This window comes from Euprymna scolopes, chromosome 2 (genome assembly GCF_053919585.1).
Source record: "Euprymna scolopes isolate OS-2025 chromosome 2, ASM5391958v1, whole genome shotgun sequence".
In the NCBI taxonomy this organism is placed as follows: Eukaryota; Metazoa; Mollusca; class Cephalopoda; order Sepiida; family Sepiolidae; genus Euprymna; species Euprymna scolopes.
The window spans coordinates 147,647,094-147,667,440 of NC_136483.1; the positions used below are offsets into that span (position 1 = coordinate 147,647,094).

Here is a 20,347-nt window from a genome sequence, read left to right on the forward strand (position 1 = left end):
GTTTGTAGTTCGTTGAGGTTTTGTCGATAGTAGTTCACTTGTTTTTCTTTGTTGAAATGTTCATTTTTTTCTTTATTAATAAAAACGCGCGTCTCGCTCAAAACAATTCCTTTAAAAAAAAGTAGGATCACCATGCATGTTCGTTTCACATCAGTCGGGCGCCAGTTTGTTGTGGGACTTGTTGTTTAGAAGGAAATGCGTGTTCATCTCACATTTGGGTGTCACCAATTTGTTGAGGTGGTGCAAATTAGGAATAATGAATTGAATTGAGAAGGAGACGAAAGACATGTTAAATTGAATTAAACAAACAGGAATTTATTTTGTGAAGAAACAAGTGAAAGAAAAGGGTACTACACGTGTTTAGTTTGGTGTGCGTCTCTCGCTGTTTACTGGTGAGAAGGAAAGTCTATTGTCGTAGAGAGAGAAAGAGAGAAAGTCAATCCAGTTTGGTGTGAGTCTCTTGCTGTTAGCTGGTGAGGAGGAAAGTGTATTGTAGTATCGAGAGAGAATGAGAAAAAGTCAATCCAGGCTATGGAGATAGAAAATGTATAAAGTGTACATACTGTCTGTTAGCTCGTGCCCCATACATAGTAGCAGGGGATGTGACACGTGCGAGCGCGTGCCTCCCTTTTGGGAGGCGGCTGGTTCGCCGAATCTCTCAGCTCGAGAGCTGGTCCGAAAAGGAAAGATGCTGCTTATTGCTCTTGCTTTTATAATTGTTTCCGGTGGTCTTTTGTTCATGTGTGGGTTTCCTTTGAAAGGGGAAGTGACGTTGCCCTTGTGTGCGTACGTGTGCACGTATGTGAGTACATGTGTGTACGTTAGTGTGTGTGTGTATACACGTGAATGTGAGTGTATGTACGTGAATGTGAATATATCTACTTGTGTGTACATGTGCGCATATGTTTGTGTGCGCGTATGTATATGACAAGAAAAGTGGCTTGAAATGTGAACGCGTGTTTTTGTGTGAGACTAGGAAAGCCTCCCACAGACCTTTCAAAACAAAACCTGTTGACAAGCAAGATATAATAAACAAGAAAATTAAAAAACGGGAATAAAATTTAACCCCCCCCCCCCTGAAATTCAGCAAATTATTTTAAGTTTCAATTCTGCGTGCACGTTGGATTCAAATTTAAATCAACCAATCAAAAAGACCATAATAAAACATGACATAAATTCTTATCAACCAATGAAAATTTGCATTTCAAGTCATGCAATTTCTGACAGTATGCACAAAAAGCAACAATCATAGACAGTTTTTGAGTTATGAATCTTCGTCATCAGAGATTTAGCAAAAGGGTTTTTAATTCTCTCCAACTGCAAGAACTTGGACACCAGGGTCGGAAAGGGGAATTAAGAAGTCAGCACCTCAGAGGAGAGGCACTCCGCCCGGCAAAAAGTGCCTGAGCAGCCCGGTAGGCATTTCCGGTCAGAGCACCTCAGGTGATTAGCAATAAACTAATCCCTTCTCACAGAGAGAAGGCAAGGCCTGTGAGAATGGACCTCCTAGAACTGCACAAAATTAAACTCCCACCGCAAAATCAACAGGGACCAGATCATTACACAAATGGTCTAGTCTCTGTTGATTTTGAGGGTTGAGGAAAAAATTCCTAGCTGAGTTTGGGGGAAAAATCAAATATACAATAAATAAATGTTACCATAGTCAATAGAAGTTACTTGGCTCATGAAGAATGTCAGTGCCTCCTTGAATCGCCTGACCCTCTACCTTGCATCCCTGTCAATTATTTTGATCTCGTTCCACAAAGGGAAGTGTTTGGGATATTAACTTTAAAGATACTTAATGGATTAAGAGATTTGATCTATAACTATTTGATCCCTACACATTAATCATAATGCCTTATTTTAACTTTGAATGTGGTGTCAATTCCCTGTGCTGGTGATGAGACTTGATATCAATAAAACCCATATCGTCTCAGAAACGATTGTACACAAAATCGTTTATGCTGAACTTATGAAGGTTATCTAAATGATTATCTCAAAGAGTTATTTACCTCATCTTTTTATTACGATAACCCTGGTAAACCCAATACTTCCACCATTGAACTGATTTTATATCTGCAGTATTTTGAATGCATGGTCATTAAACCTTGTGCTTTCCCTTACAAAATAAAGATTGGCTGGATTGTTCCTTGTCTACTTACACTTTTATATATATGTATATGTGTGTACATGAAGGTTTCAAATTTGAGCGTTAAAGTTGATACACTGACTGAATAAAGCCACGCTGATGAATCAAAAAGATGAAACACATATCTGTGAATGATAATATTTATATAATATATATTCGCTCTACTAATGGAAGAGTACTCTGATATAAGAAAAATATGGTTTCTATTTAGTTAACAAACAAGAGTCTTAGGAAGACTCATCTGTGTGGCTTTATCCAACCACCTTATCAAACTCAAGGCTCAAACACCAAACCTCTATGTCATCACTGACCATGAAAATGTTGCATCAAGCATGTCTCAAATGAAATGTATGTATAAACCACAACGTTTGACTGTTTGTGACAGCTGGCGAGTGTATAGCTGTGTTTTCAATAACAAATGATAAATTCTTTTTTTATATAAAAACAGCTGCACTTTATTTTAATATGTGTATGGCAGAGAGAGAGAGAGAGAGAGAGAGGGATAGGGAGAGGGGTATGTGACGTAACACCGATGTACAATTGTCTCTGTCTCTGTCTGCCGATTGGCACAAAACCATTTGCTTTTATTACAATTGCATAACTCTGAATTGATTATTCTTTTGTTCAGCATTTGATGTCTTGTCTACATCACAGGTCAGAATCTGGGTTGCTTTTGTCCAACTCGCTCTTTTCTTTTGGAACATCCAACATTGCTTGGGAGTTTTGTTACTTGAATTCTGATTCTTGTTTATGTTGACGTTTTCAGATATCATTATTTAACAAAAATCCACCGTCTTGCTGTCTTGGCCAACTTGCTAGCTGTTATAAGACAGGAGAAATGTATTGTATTTATTTACGATAACTGATTTCAGTAGAGGATTCAGTTCTGTTCAAGGAAGAATTTTGTGCTAGATAGTTTTTCCTGCACTAGAGTGCTCGTTATTGCAACAAAATTTGATGTTTTATCAAAGAAAAAAGTACCATTCATTTTCTTTTTCATTTAATCCAATTATTGTTTGTGGTGCAAAATTTTTGGCATTGTAAGAGGTTATCGTCACAAAGATTCGGACTATTATATTTAAAATCAGGGTTGATAAGAATGAACCAATCAAATACCAGAATTGCTTTATAAAATATGATAAAATATTATAAAATATACTAAATCTCTTTGAATTCTTACAATGATAACTTTGTATCTCAACAGGAGAAAACCACTACACTATGCTGATCAGACTGGATTAATTCTTTACCGGAAAAAACTTCTCTGAGTGGATTTCTGCTAGCATTTTTTTTTTTTTTTTGCTTGAGAAAACTGTGTTTTTCTGTTATGAAAATAACTCTACACTCAATAGTTTGGAATTATCTATATATTGATAGAATAGCATGTGTGTTATTTATTTTGTGTGACACGCTTACATCAGAGTGGCTGTCGTTTAATTGTTATGGACTTTCATTTCTTGTAATAAATAATTTTACCAAGAATTCTTCATAAGCTTTGGTTTTTGTTTCGATTATAGCTGATGGCACTCCAGTAATCTATTTTTTATATAAATAATTTTATTAAGACTTCTCCATAAGTTTTGGTTTCAATTATAGCTGAGGGAACTCAAGTTATACATGTATATATATATATATTTTTTCATAAGTTTTGGTTTCGGTTTCGATTCAAGCAATGCACCCAAGTCATATGGATATATTTTTTTTATTTTTGAAATCACAACTATATAATATATAAAAATCGATAGAACATTAACTCTATAATAATATATACAAAATCTGCAAGAATTAAAATATATTTAAGCGCATTTTATGACTAGGCTACGCCGGGCGTCTCTGCTAGCTTAGATAAATACTTTTGCAGTTTAAACAAAAGAGCTACAATAATATTAGAGTGTCTCCATTTACTCTGAACATCTTCAGAATACCAACGTCAATATATTGCATATGAATGAGTCCTCTGTGGAATTTCCACAGGCCTCGCTAGTGTGTATTATTTTTCAACATTTATGTGGCTTTACATTCTCCTTCCAAGGATTAAAGTCATTAATTTACAATGTTTTAAAAAAATATTTGAAACTGATTATTGTACAAATAATCTTACTTCCTTTTGATGAAGAGAATATATTCTTTGAAAAATCTGTGATTTAAAGACGATACATTGACTCACTTGCACGTGTTGTGTTGAATGTAAAAAAAAAAAAAATAGGAAAATACATATGCAATGATATATGAGGTACGCTCCAAAAGTATGCCGCCTATTTTTATATTCCACCCGAATGGATCAGAGGAGATTTTAAATTGCATTGTTATGATGACTGAACTTATGCATTCCTGACTTTAAGCATTTTTCTGTTGCAGATATTGATGGTGTGAAACTCTAAGAAAGCAACCCTTGTCATGGATGTGTGTCAGAAGCAGAGATGTGTCATTGAATTCCTGACAAAAGATGGTGACTATGTAGAAAAATGATTTCTGGAGCACAAAAGGTCAATCATCTTAATGTTACCATTCCTGTCTTTGTAGCTCTTCAAGTTTTTTAGTTAAAAAATAGGAGGCTTTTCTTTTGGAACCATCTTTATATATTACTACTACTACTACCGGTCGGGAGATTCGAACCCGGCCACGAAGCCATCTCTGACTCCATTAACAAGAAATGAACCTTATGGCCAATATCAACCACGAGAAACATCGTTGAAATTTTAACATTTACTTTTTTTTAAATGTTGTAACATCCAGCCAATCTGTCTGTTTAAATGGATGTATGTTTGTATGTCTGCCTAAAACTTTCGTTGGAGGTGATGGATTTTCACAAGATTGGTATCGTTTTGAAGCTCGACAAATATAAAAAAATTAGCTAAAAACATTAATTCATTCACCTTCACTGGGCACTTTTCTACGCCGATAATTTCGAAAGTCATCCCCTCTTTTCGATTAACTAGTCTTAATTTAAACCTTCGCCACTTCTGGTTTGGCGATGGACGCAATGACAAAGATGTCACGTTTTTTTTTGTTTTTTTTTCACATTCTTTTCCTCCTTTGTGGTAGGGGTTCAAGCCTGCCTGCCTTCTACCACTTTTTTTCTTTTTTGCTCAACACACACCTCAAAACACCCGAGCAACGCCGGGCACCCAAGCTAGTATATATATATATACTATATTCCCTCTGCTTCACTTTTTTTGTTTTCAAGTAAGATCTTTGACTTACTTGTTGTTTCATCAAATACTTCTGCATGCTAAATCCAATCCCGCATTTTGCTAATTCCTACCCTCGAAACTCCGTGGATTAAGGACTATCCATTTATCTAGTGTTTCCTTTTCAGATTAAATATGTTTTTAACTCATTTCAAAGTGTTTTTTAACATATTTTATTAACTGTTTGCTCATATATATATATATATATATATATATATATATAGTTATTATTTATCCCTTTACTGTGAAAATGCTGGGATGGTCACAGGCAAACATTTATTCATCTTATTGGTTATACACTTTCTTCTGCTACTACCACCACACGTACCCTTCATTACACTGATGAAGACTGAAGAAACGGCCAGAAATTTTTTCTTTTAGAAAAAAATTCTTTCTTTTTGTTTTTTGTTTCCTTTAAAAAAGCATTTTTGCATTCCTACACAAATAAGAAATAAACAGAAAAAGATACGAGCATTTATATGTTTTTTGTATTACTTTCTTATACATTCATATATGTATATGTGTGCGTGGTATTATTGTCACTCTCTCTCTCTCTCTCTCTCTCTCTCTCTCTCTATTTATATATATATATATATATATATATATATATATATATATATATACTAGCAGGGGTGCCCGGCGTTGCTCGGGTGTTTGGAGGTGTATGTTGTGCAAAAAAAGCAAAAAAACAAAAAAAATGGTTAATTTTTTAAAACTTTGACCCCTATTATGACCCCTTAAAATTTATTGCTTCGGGCTCAAATCACTTTATTAAGTTAGATCCATGTTCAAGGAACCTATATCTAAAATTTCAAGTGTCTAGACCCAAAATTGTCGGAGGAGTTTGGTAGAGTTCTTAAAGGTCAAATCGTTTAAATTTGACCCCTTAACAGCCAAATTTCTGGCTGACACCCGTCACATCGATTTTCCCAAATCTCAGGACCCGGTATTTCAAATTTCGAGTCTATAGACTAAAAATTGACAGAGTTATTGCGTAGGGAAATGTACACAGACAGACAGACACACAGACACACAGACAGACAGACAGACAGAAAGACAGACACGTTCACTTTTATAGATATATAGATATATATAGGGGGATGTATATCCTAGCATTGTCCATGAAAATTGAGGAAACCAGGAAGTTTGTTGTTAAAACTTTCTCACTAACAAGGGTCAAAGGGAGAAAACTCTCCAGTAAAATTTGCATTGTTGAATTTTTTATAAACTGAAACGATATGAATATAATAAATTTAGATTTCTTATGATTTCTTATGATTGCTTATGATTTCTTATGATTGCTTATAATTTCTTATGATTGCTTAGATATGGTTAATTATGTGCTGATTTGATTTGCAATAAGTAATGAAGTTATGGTATTTCTTAAAGAATTGGGCGAGAGGGAGGGCAATCAAAATATAGCTAAGCTAGTCTGTTATTAAAAAAACTTACAATAAGTTTAAATCAAAATAAATGCCAAAACATATTCACAGCGGCTGCATACAAGTCAGAGGATGACCCACTTCTCAATTCGTGGGTTTTCTCTCGGCACCAAAGCGAATGGGATCTAGGCTGTTGTTGAGGTGGCTTTTTCCCTGTTGGCAGAGATATGGTCTTGCTTTTTCACCCTTTGGGAAGGAGTCAGTTTATTACCAATTGTCAGAGGAACCCCTTCCGGGGCTGCTAAGGCATTTTTGCAAAACAGAGTGCACTTCCTCTAGGGCACTGGCTTTTCAAATCCCACTTTCCTGACCTTGTGTCACATTTTCCTGCGGTGGGATGGAGATAAATATCTAGAACAGAGTTTCCCAACCAGAGTTCTGCAGAAGAACTTACCAAGAATTTCTTCAAGAGATAATGATAAATGAATTAACATTCTTTTTCAGCATTTTTTTTCTGTTTTTTCAAACCTCATTTTCTTATACATGTATGAAAATATTTTTGGAAATTTGGGGAGTATTATAACAATGTTTTCAAACTATAACATCATTTAAAAGAAAAAGTATAATAGTTACAGAAAATACATTTGCAGAATGTATTAGGTAAATTTAAAATAGCAACTGAGCGATTCATGTGCCACCAAGTTATTTGCTCGATGAGCACAGACTGATTTCAGCAGCCTGTTAGTCTCCTATACCAGTTAGAAAAAGAAGGATATTGCTTAAATTATGAAAAATAAATAAATAAATCAAATTTTTTTTTATAAGGGAATCACTACTTATCAAAGTCCGAAGGCCACTTGAGGATAAGGGTTAATGAATGTAAGGTGGTAGTTTAGTAATCATTAATGGTGTAGATCAGGTAGAATTGGGATTATTTAAGGAAACAGCTCAACAAGAACTTGTTTACATTGGACTTCAAGGCTACCATATTGTAATTGGATGGGAAGCAGTCCAGTGGAACAGTGTTCTACATGCAGGCAGTTCTTGGAAAGAATCTTTGTTCATGGAATCTACATTTAGATTTAGGCACAGATAGAGAGTGGGAAAAAGTGTTGATAGTGATTGTAGCTAGTCGAGTGTTTTTTGTGAAAGTTTAGAAAGGGGGGACCATAGATTGGAGTTCAGTCAGGCACTCGCCATGAAAATAATGATAGAGCAGAGACAGGTCCGCAACATCTCTTCTGTGGGAAAGAGGTTGCAGAAAAGAGAAAAGAGCATCACCTACTAGGTTTCAAAGCCGGTTTTGAACTCTATCAAGGCAAGATAGGTGGCGGCAGACAACTCCTGTCCAGATGTGGCAACAGTATTCCATTTTAGGATGTACTTAGCTCTTATACAGATAGAGAATTGCACCGACAATGAGATACCTACTGGAGCGGTAGAATGATCGAACCATTTTTCCAGCGATCTAGATTATTATGTAGAGGTTTCTTAGAACCTCATTATTATTGGAAGGGTTCCACAAAGATAAAACGGTTAGGAAACACGGATCTAAAAGTTAACTCCATCTGAGAAAATTGCCATTATTTCAAGAGACATTGCGGCAAGTCTGGAGCAACTAGTGGCAACCCAAATTCATTTCACAAACAGGAATAACACTATCCACTCTCAAACTCCACTCCTATTTCTTTTTGCTCCCACATGATGAACGATGGCTGTGCTTTGTTATACGAGGGTCATTATAAAAGTAAAGCCTCCTATTTTTTTTTTAATCAAAAAGTTGAAGAGTTACGAAGATGGGAGTTGCAAGCGACCTTTTCTGCTCCAGAATTTATTTTTCTATATAATCAGTACCATTCTCAATGAACTTTTGCCATGCCAAGAATTCGATGACACATCTCTGCTACTGACGCATGTCCATGAGAGAAGTTGCTTTCTGAGTCTCACATTGTCTATATCTGCCACAGAAAGATGAAACTTTCAGATCATGAATGCATAAGTTCAGGCATCGTAACAATGCAATTAGCATTCTCCTCTGATCCATTCAGGCAGAATAAAAAAAATAGGAGACATTACTTTTAGAACGTCCTCATATGATGACAAATGTCAGTTATAACTGACTTCAAATGGAGACAGTAATAATGTCTGGATTTTGTATAGAGAGCACACTGATGACGCGTGTATGGATAACAGATCCAATATTTCTATGTTGAAAAGCACTATAGAATTGAACATATAAGAAATAATTTTTGAAACCAAATTCGATGCTGGAAGATTTTGTTTTAATAAATGAAAACAATACAAATCAAATATTTAGTCCAACTTTGACATTCTTCAATGAATTATAGACATTGATATGTTTTCTTTTCGTTTTTTTTTTTTTTTTTTCATTGTTGAGCTATAATGACAAATACCAGTGATACCCGGCCTCTCCTGGTGTCTCCTGGTGTCAAACACAGACAGATAGTTTATATTGTCTGGATTCTATGTAGAGAGCATATTAGTGACTTGTGTATGAGTAACAGATCCAATATTATTACATTTAAAAGCACCATAGAATTAAAATTTTCAAAATTAATTAATTTTATTCAACAACATGTCAAGACAATGAAACATTGAAAGTAAACGAATGGTTGGTAAAGATCGCAAAACTCAAAAAGTCCAAGGAACATAAAGCAGCATTTACCTTATATTTCAAAAGTTGAATTGAGCATTAAAGCTGACAACTTAAAGTTTTATTTGGACTAACCAAGTTTCATTTTTTTTATTGCTGCACCATGTTATTGGCAATAAACTAATTTATTTTGCTACGATTTATAAAAAAAATATTAATCTGGTTCTGCAATAAACATTCCAGTTAAGGGGAATAACTCGTATTTTAGTAAGAGTTAGCCTTCCTTATTTTCCTTCATAGTTTAGATACTGAACCTAACAAAAAAGTCATGATTATAAAACATAGAAATATTTACAATATAAATTTGAATGTAATGAATCCCGAGCAACAATAGGTTGGAACAGCTAGTTTATTTCTAAAACAATATTTGTTGGCAAGTGTGTCATAAGCGCTGATATTGATAGCTTGTTTCAAAAGCAAGAATATTTGGCATACACATTCGATCCAACAATAGAATTAATGGCAATACAATAAAGTGTTACAAATACTAATGCCATTCTTCGTGACAGTCTTGAAAAGAAATTAGTTTCCGTTTTTTTTGTTTTTTTTTTAGATTATCTTCTTTTGCTTATTCTTTTTTAAGATATGTTTTTTTTTTATATATAGTTTCTTAGTTATGTTTGTCTTTGGTAATACGATCCCTAGTTGTTTATCACTACCCTGTGTCTTCTGTGGGGTGTACCCCCTTCATCAAAATAGGTTGGAGATGGGTATATATCCTTCACCAAATGGTCGCACTACTATTCATATCTGTATTGCTAAAGTTAAAAAAAGAAGAAAGTAAAAATAAAAGAGAAGAAAAACAAACAAAAAAAAAACAACGTATGAATGAACATAGAAAACAGAAAGAAAATAAAGGAAGAAAACGTTTTATTATGGAAGTAAATTTAATTTCTCAATTCCCCTAAATATTTTAAATGGAGTTTTTTACTGCTAACATTTATGTGATGAAGTGTGGGTGGGGGGGGGGTACATATATGTGTGTATGTGTTTGTGCGTGTGTGGGGGGAAGTACATTTTTTTTTTTTTTTTTTTCTTCCTTTGAAGATTGTAATGCCGGGTATGGGGCAGCCAAACCAGCTGCCAACATTGCCCCGCTTTTTTATTGAAACCAACCGAGAGCTCTTTTTTTTTTTTTATGTGTTTGTGTGTGTGGAAGAGGGGTTGTATTTCTGCTGTGTTTAAAAGAATGACGACAGATTAATATATGAAAATATAACAATACAGGGTGGAACGATAAATTTGTCGCCCTAAAGAAAACAATGCAACAGCTTTATTTTAAACCTTTAATGAAAAAAATCAATTCAGATAACTTGATTACGTCACGCAGTTGACATCTATTCAATGTAGCTACCTTCAGCCTTAATCACCACCTTGATATGGGTTTGGAACTAGGAGCATGCTTTTTCCACAAGCACTGGTGGGAGCTCTGCGAGTACTCAGTGGATGGCTGCGATCAGGCTGGCTTTGGTGTTATGGGAGGTCATGTTGGTGATGTTCTCAGTGTATGACCAAATAAAGTAGTCCAGCAGATTCAGGTTGGGAGAGCAGGGGTGCCAGTGAGAGAAGGGTACAAAGTTGTAGCACTCCTTCTGAAGCCAAGCTTGGATCTTTTTGGACTTGTGGGCCGGGTGTCGAGTCCTGCTGCCACACCCAGGGTCTGCTAGTAGCCACCTGATTGCACCTGTGTATATCTTTTGCCGAAAATGATTTTTCAACCCTCCAACATTTAACTTATCTTTTTGACAATCAATCATGTTTGCTGTTTCTTCCCATGCAGGTGCCTGATGTTAGGTTCATAATTTTTTATTCAAATGACCTTTTGATACATCTGATAATTATATTATGCTGTTCCTTGCATATCATTACCAGGTGCCCATATTGTCAAAATGATTTCTTGGGACACACTGCCTGGATATTGAACATCTTGATCTGAAATAACAGCAAGAGGAGACTTAATTCCAAATACTTCTCATATGTTATATCTCCCCTCTTTGGTTTTAATACATAAAGTAAATTCCACAGTGTATAAGAATTATTAAGATATTCATAATCGTAGCCTATTTCCAAAAGAGGGGAGATATAACATATGAGAAATATTTGGAATCAAGTCTCCACATCAAAGCCAGAGGTTTTGGGGAAATATCAGATATTTTTTAATTCATAATGCAAAACTAGGAAAAAAAAAAATGACTATGATTGCAATATTGGTAAAGGTGCAGTAGCTTTCCACCCACAAAAAAATCTTTTAAAATTACCACTATCACAGGTTTTTAGGGTGCTGAAAATGAAAATAAATTAAAATTCCAGGAAATGAATAGTTTCCAAGATATTAAAAAATTATAGTTTTAAAAAGTAGGGGATCACTTTTCTATATTAACGTAAAATGAACACCCACTTTATGACCCCCTTTTTTTGGGGGGGGGCGTCTGTTATTTTTTTTAGAGGTCGTGTTTATTTTGTAATTGTGGCCTGGTAGACCAACACAAAATCTACCTTAAGAAACTTGTTTTCTGTAGGTTTTTGGCTATGCCGAAAACGAATATCACATTTAAATTTTCCATACATAAGTATTTTTCTGGATAATAAGCAATGTAATTCTTTATGTTATAAGTGGCGGCCATTGTTGTATGTACCAGTGCACACATATTTTTGCCTAATACCCGGAAAAATACTTATTTGCAGAAAATTTACCCAGGCTAGTAATGAAATAGGGGTAGACAACTCAAATCGAAGTTGAACGGTCGAAAATCGGTATTATTTTACTTTAAGGCCCGTCTCATCTTGGTATAGAAAAATATCTATTTTTATAGATTTCAGTGTGCTTTAAAAGAAAAATGATAATTGTTTCCATCACAAATTTACCGTTTGCATGGTATTTGCTTCAGCTTCGGTTTTGCTGCTTTGGTTGTGTCCCCTATACTAGTAGGGAGATCCGACATTGCTTAGGATTGAATGATGATCAATGAATGTTTCACACTCCTATATTTTCATTGTCATCAAAAAATGAAATCGTCCATTTATTAATCAAATCAATTCATTGCCTACTTTAGTTGGGGACCTATCATGGTGCACTAGGACGAAGCTTTATATGTCTCTCCGCATTGAATTAGTCCACAATACATTGTAGTCTACAGTGCACTGTAGAGTACCTACTGTTGATTCTATAAAATTATTATTAGACATAATGCTTTGAATTAAAGTTTAAAATGCAAAAGTCAAGTATTATGGTTCAGTTGTTCTCTAAGCAGAAACATTTATTTCGAATGCACCACTGTCATATCAAAGAACTTACTGTTTTTATATGCTGGACCTTTCTGCTTGTGTGGTAATAAAACTTCTCAAATGCGCTTGTATTGTTGGGCTGTATAAGGTGTTAACTGATCAAAATTGTCTGTTTCTTCTTTCATTGGATTTTTTTCAATTATCAATTAGCAATACTTATTGAAGACAATCTGATACAAAACCTATCTAAGAAGACGGCCAGAAACATAAAGTACATTTCTGTGAAATTTCATAAAAATCGTCTGAGCCATTTCAGAGTCCTTAGGGAATGAATTAATATGTGCGCACACACACACACACACACACACACACACACACACACACACACACACACAAAATTCTTTTCATATACCGTACTTTGGGGTAATTGCACTGAATAGCTAAAAGTGCTCTTTTGGCAAGCACGCATATAAAGAGTACTTTTTTAGTTGATGAAATTATCCCTGGATTTGGCGCAATTACCTCAAAGTACAGTAATAGTAGATAATCGAACGTTAGATTCAAGTGACTATGTCTTTATTTATTTCTTACAGACCATTTCTTCAACACTTAATGTGCCAACATAGAATTATATATCCTGGTTTTACTATGAGTGACAACAAGTTTCTCTAGATTTTCAGTACTCTAAATTCTTTTGTTCACTATTACAAATCACTTTGCATTCATACAACAACCTTTTACCATTGATTTATTACTGACTAGCAGAGAGACCCAACATTGCCCAGGATTGTATAATGATCAACAAATGTTCTACACTTTCAATACTTTTTTGTCATCAAAATTGGTGAAATCGCTCAGTTTTCAATCAAATCAATTGATTGCTTGCTCTAATCAGGGCTCACCATAATGCACTGGACAGAAACTTCACATGCCTCCCCGTAGTGACTTAACCCACAATAAATTGTAGTCTACATTGCACTGTAGAGAACCTATTGTCTGCCTTGACAGAGTACAAAATAGACTTTGTGGCTTAGTGGGAGATGCCCTTTTCTCTTCCCTACTACCTCTCTCCAACAGAAGAGACGTTGTGAGCATGTCTTTATTTTATCGTTATTTCCATGGCAAGTGCTCGTCTGAGCTCCAATCTCTGGTCCCCCCTCGCCAATCTTTCATGATAAACACCCGTCTAGCTGAAACCACTGTCAATAATTTTCCCCACTCTTTAACTGCGCCTAAATCAAAACGTAGATTCCATGAACAAAGCTTCTTTCTTAGAACTGCACGCCTGTGGAACTCTGTTCTGCTTGTCTGTTTCCCAGCTGACTACAACTTGGATGTCTTCAAGTCCAACATAAACAAATTCCTGATGCACCGCCCCCTTAAGTAAGACACTTTATCAAATCTCCAATACTAGCGATTACTACGACACTATCCCATTGATTACTGTACATGCAATAACCCTTATCCTCGAGTGGCTTCCGGCCCTTGATAAGTGGTGACCTCCATGTACAACAAAAAAAAAAGAAAAAAAGTTTTATAAAATTATTTTTATATATAATGGCTTAAATTAAAGTTTAAATGCAAAAAGTCAAGTATCATGAGTCAATTGTGGTCTAAACAGAAGCATTCATTTTGAACGCGTCTTTGTCTTATCAACTGTGGATTTTATATGCTGGGCCTTTCTGCTTGTGCAGTGATAAAACTTCTTGAGTGCATTTGTGATGTTGGGCTGTATAAGGGTGTTAACATCAATCAAACCTAGTGTGTTTCTTCTTTAATTGAATTTTTTCAAATATCAATTATCGATACTTATTGAAGGCATTCTGATAAACCCCCCTTCCCCGAAAACACCCCTAAACACATAAAGTATGTATCCGTGAAATGTAAAAAAAAAAATTGGCCCAGCCGTTTCGGAGTCCATAGTGAACGAACTCACACACACACACACACACACACACACACACACACACACACACACACACACACACACACACACACACACACAAAGTAACTTTTATATATAAGTAAAGATAAAGAATACTGAGATAATGCCTTGAAGGAGTCTCATGACAACAGAACAGACACTATACTATCTTCCCTTAAATTGAGCATTGAAAGATAATACAATAGTATGTTAATAAATAAAAACAAAGTAACTGCCATTAACCAGCTTGTTATACCAGTAGTAACTTACAGCTTTGCCATTATTGACTGGCCACAAAGTACGTTAACAGGTTGAACACTAAAACAAGAAAAATGCTAACACTGTACAGAGTAATGCACAGAAGCCAGTGTCTACCAAGGCTGTATCTACCAAGAGGAGCAGGTGGTATGGCGCTCTCAGAGATTAACTATCAACACTGAGCCACTATTATGAGCACTGAGCAATATCTGATGAGCTCCCAGAATCTAAACCTTAAGATGGTATATGAACACCAAGAGACAAGAGCCAGTAGAACTACTTTCATCACAAAACTGGACAAATGTTTTGAACAATACTGTATTACAGAAACAGAAAACAAGCCTGCAACAGAAATAGCTTAGAAGAGTTGACAAAAATACACAAAAACCTTCCACTACAGAAAACTGGAAGAATGGGCCAACCAACAGCATACCAAATATTTCCTGGATTAACTATCTCAGGAATATATAGATAAAGAAGGCTCTCTAGGGACTGGCTGAAAAGTGGATCCCTTCAGTATAATCAGAAGAAAATGATAATGACTGCCCAAGATCAAAGCTTGATGGCCAATGCCTTTAAAAAGATGAGTAGTCTCAGTAATAACAGCAAGTGCAGTTTCGGCCAAGATCATAGTGTAGTATCTGTTCTGATGCTACACTTCACCCTTTCTGTTCTCGTTCAGTGGAAGAGAAATCCTTCATGATTGAGACAATTTTTTATTTTTGTTCCTATCCAGACTGCTCCTTTTTGGGGAGCTGGATTTTGCCCACATTAAAAACCGACCTTGTGTCTAACCCTGCCCTCGTGGGAAACGAGTAAATAGGAACAACAAGTGCAGATTCTGTCAAACAGAAGTAGAGAGTGTGAGCCATTATGCCATTTACCAGAGGTTTCCTCCAGATTAATCCCAATGTGTAATACTGTTCTTAGAAATGAAATAGCACAAAAAATTATTATGTACTTAACTGTTATGTTAAAAAAAGACCCTACACCAAAAATCACGCAAATTTATCCAATAATTTTGTTTATAAAAAATAAAATAAAATCATTGGAAGCCATTTTACACATTATTATGGTCAAGGGTCATAATTCAAACTTTTAAATGTAATAATGTCGAAAATGCCAGCCAACATCTTCTCCTGATAAAGTTTGATTTCATTAAAAAAAAAAAAATTACTGGATAAATTTTAATATAGGGTCATTTTTGTAAAACCCAATTTGTAAGTACATAATAACCGTAAAACTGGAACTATTAAATCAACTGACAGCTCAAACAAGAAATACGGTCAAACCAGATGCACACATAAACAAAACCAGATTGCCTCTATTCTTGAGGCTTGCATCCACAAATATCCATGAACTTCAAAACTAACAGACAATGTAGAATCATTTCTCCTAGCAAACTCACTGGATATCTTCGTGCTAAGTGAAACTAGCCTACACTCCTTCATTCCCTCTAACCACTTTAACATGCCTGGTTACCTCCCATTTTGCCATAAAAACTCAGATGTATGCACGGATTGGAGTCCATATGTGTAACACCTTTCCCTTGACTAGAGAATTCAAACTAAAATCAGACAAGGCGTTCACCTGCTTTAGACTATCCTTACAATATAGTGTTAGTTATATTTTCTCTACTGTTTTCCCTCGACCCAGGATTGTACCTTAATTAACCATGTCTCTGACAGCATAGCATACTCTCCCTAGATACTAATGTCCAAGTACGTGTATTTGGTGACTAATGTTCACCCAAATAATTGGCTTGGTTTCTCTAGTTATGCAGACACAGCTGGTAGCAATACACATAACTATTCTATATTCCATTTCCTGACACAGACTATCACATTCCCGACCCATCGTCCAGATTGTCAGGATCAGCAAACCTTGCTTCTAAACCTATTTCTGACCACAGTTCCTGAAGATTGTGTAACAAATGCCCATAGTCCATTTGGGAATGCTGATCACATAGTGACATTGGTAAACGTCACCCTAACCTGTCGACCCCATGTTGAAGAGCCATTGTTCAAAACGACAAGATACTTGAAGAAGGCTGAGTGGAAAGCCATCAAAGATCAAATCAGAGGTAATATTTTTTCTCTTCCTGAGAACAGTGTGTAAATGAGATTACTGATTGGCTCAAAGAAGGAATTGAAGTATATGTTCCTATGTAGAAGTTTTATAGCAAACCCCACTCTCTACAATGGTTCACTTCTACTGCAGCTGCCATTCTTCAAAGGCAGCATGCATTCTGCAAACTTATCAGACATAAGTCCGGTACAAATAGACAAAAGTTTATAGAAGTTTATAGCTAGGAATAATTGTAAGAGTTAAATAACCACAGTCAAGAGAAGGCGTAACGAAATCATCATAAAATGGGTTGAGTCGCAGAAATTAGGAACTTATGATTTCTGGAAAATTTATAACAGTGTAGTAAATAATGGGCAATCAACAATTCCCCCACTATTTAACAACCATGAAGTTGTTTGTATGGCAACCAAGAAGGCTAACCTGCTTGCCTGGCGGTTTGTTTCCCTTTAGACTCCGCAAATCACTTCCTCCCAAATTTTCTTTGTGGAGATAAGCCACACAATGACCTGAAAATCACTCCTTCTCATGTTCGTGATATCATAAAAAATCCTAGACACCTTGAAGGTATGTGGGCCTGATCTTATTCCTTCTATACTATTAAAAACTGCTCCGCTGAGATTGCCCCAGTTCTTTTTAAACTCTACAACAAATACTTTACCGAATCTTGCTCCTATGACTGCTGGAAAATTGCTTCTGTGGTACCAGTTTTCAAGAATTTTGGCAGAAGGACTGATCCACTCAATCATCACCCCATTAGCCTCCTCCCTCTCTTCACCCAAATCTTTGAGGCCTTAATTAATCCAGTACTGATTCACTACTTCATAGACACTTAACTTTTTTCTGGCCGACAGTATGGATTTAAACAAGCCTGTTCTACTGCAAATATCCTAACTGTAATCTTTGAATATGTATACTACTCACTGGAGGCTAGGGCAGTAGCCCTAGATGTATGTAAGGTCTGTGACAGGGTATGGCTTGAAGGTCTTCTCATGAAAATGAAATCACATGGTATTACTGAACAAATATTTGATATAATCAAATCTTTCTTAGACAAGAGAATAATGAAATGCAGGTGTGCCACAGAGGTCGATTCTTGGACCTTAATTATTCCTGATATTCATAGACGACCTCCCTGATAATATTGTCTCTGAGATGGGTATATTTGCTGATGATACCACGATCTATAACAAACTCAAGGGGGAAAACACATGGACACATATCTAAGGCAATGGTTGAAACCTTAGAGAAAGACTTTCAAACTGTAGTGAAATCGGGTCATAAATGGATGCTAACATTTAATTCTACTAATGTTAGGTTCCTTTCCTTTAACAACTACAGAAAACCTTCTGAACCACTGATTGCCATGACAAATAATACCCTACGAGAGAACACATCTTTCAAACTCCACAGCCTAACATTCACAGGCAATATGAATTATAATAAATACATTGAGGACGTTGCCAAAGCTGATGCAAAAAAGGTGGGCTTCCTCTGCCATGCAAGAAAAGTATTCCAACTCAAAAGCATCCTATATCTTTAAAAACCACAATTCGCCCATGCATGGAGTACTGCTGCCACATCTGGACTTGCACTTTAAGACAGAGTCCAAAAAGAGTCTCAAATCTAATAGGTTCGATGCTATTGGTCCGTCTCCCATTGCCACAATGTTGTATCCCTGTGCTTGTTTTATAAATACTTTAATGGAGATGTGCTCTGATGAACTAGCAGCACTTGTGCCCCCCCTCAATGTACATACTCCCAACCAACCTGACAAGCAGCAAAAGCCCTCCTCCTTCACTGTTGAGGTCCCTAGATGCTGGCAAGTCTTTTACTCTAACAGCTTCTTTGCTCAGTCTGCTAGACTTTGGAATTGCCTCCCTGTTTCCTGCTTCCCTGACTGTACTAACATGCAGAAGTTTAAGTGTAATGTAAATAGGCAGACATATCCCTGCTCAACTCCCTTCAGTCTCCTGCTAGACACGATCCCAAATAGTAACCCCTTACGCCCAAGTGGCAATATGCCTTGTTTGAAGTGAAAATAAGGGTGTTTTTTTTTTTAAAGAAAGTGTTTGTGCTATTTTATTTTTCAGAGAAGTATTAGATATAATCTATAAAATAACCGATCTGTTTAAAGTTGATGAAAAACGGCAAACTTTAATCTATAATTCAGGATATTTGCAAAAAAAAAAAAAAAAATTTGTAAAAAGACAAAACAGTTGACAACATATGTGAACCTCTTTTGGAGCTAACTGCTTCAATATATATATATATATATATATATATATATATATATATATATATATATATATATATATATATATATATATATATAGTTTCAATTATAAGTTTAAATTGATTAAAATAAGAATTGAGTAAAAGGTAGTATGAATTTAACAGAAAAATAAGCAATCAATTATTGAAACATGGGAGGTAAATACGACTGAACTAATTCGAAAAGTTGCGTGAGAAAACGAGATTTGAAATTGCATTGTGGGAAATCCACGTGACCACGGTCTTTTCCGTTCCGCCATTATCCTCGATCGTGAGTATCAACTAATTCGCTCTTGCAGTTTTTTCTATTTGCTTTACTTTTTATGAGTTTTCGTGCCTAAATTTCCAATCCCATATTATTTTGCAGTTCTTTTTTTCAAGATCAGAACCGAAAAACACCATTAATCATGCAGAACGACGCCGGAGATTTCGTGGATATGTATATCCCCAGAAAATGGTAAGAGCGAAATTATCAATTACTATTGCACACGTGGTTTGCTTTTTATTAAAAATTAAAGTTTATGCCGTTAAAAATACATTTTATTGTTTCAAACTCTTTTTTTTTCTAATAAAATCCATATAAATGTTCGGATCTTAATAAAGATATTCAGTACATTTTCTAGTTAATTTTTTTTTTTTTTGTATATATTGTTTTCCTTTAACGTAGATTTTTTTTTTTCGTCTTGAGTAATTTTTTCTGATTATATACCTTTATATAATTACTGGCTTTGGAAATTCATGTTGTTTATTAAAACGATTATTTATTTTATAGGAAGGTTGAAATTAGGGTGAAATCCATTGAGAGCGGTCGGTGGTTCTATGAGAAAATAAAGCTGTCTACGCATTATAAATGTTTCTTTTCTGTGTCTTACGTTATACATTAGTACATTAGGGGTCATTTCGAGTTAAAAGTTTATTTACTGCACTCATCTGGACTAGAGAAAATCATGATTTAAATGTGTATGTCTCGTCTAAATAACTAACCATAATCCTCTGATATGGCCGACTAGACGGGTGATCAAAAAGTCAGATCGAGCGTACCGTACCGCGTACCGGAAACCGAAATGAGACTAAAAAAACGGGCAAAAAAAAAAAAAAAAAAAACACGCCCCCCCCAAAAAAAAAATTATCCACCAAGAAAATAAAACATAAATTAATCTGAAAAGCGTAAAGTTCAAGCCAAAA

The 20,347-nt window shown here is 35.4% G+C and overlaps 1 protein-coding gene across 2 annotated transcripts in view; it reads left to right on the forward strand.

Annotated features, from left to right (window-relative positions):
* Positions 1 to 20,347, forward strand: part of LOC145297531 (small ribosomal subunit protein eS21-like) — a 52,296-nt gene that overhangs the window by 12,753 nt on the left and 19,196 nt on the right. The window contains exons 1-2 of one of the 2 annotated variants that reach the window (XM_080143487.1): positions 19,369 to 19,433; positions 19,530 to 19,619. In XM_080143487.1, the coding sequence (XP_079999613.1) occupies positions 19,570 to 19,619 (50 nt within the window). In that variant the 5' untranslated portion in view covers positions 19,369 to 19,433; positions 19,530 to 19,569. Of the gene's footprint in view, positions 1 to 19,368; positions 19,434 to 19,529; positions 19,620 to 20,347 lie in introns of those variants that run through there. The other variant, XM_080143478.1, reaches the window with a different exon arrangement.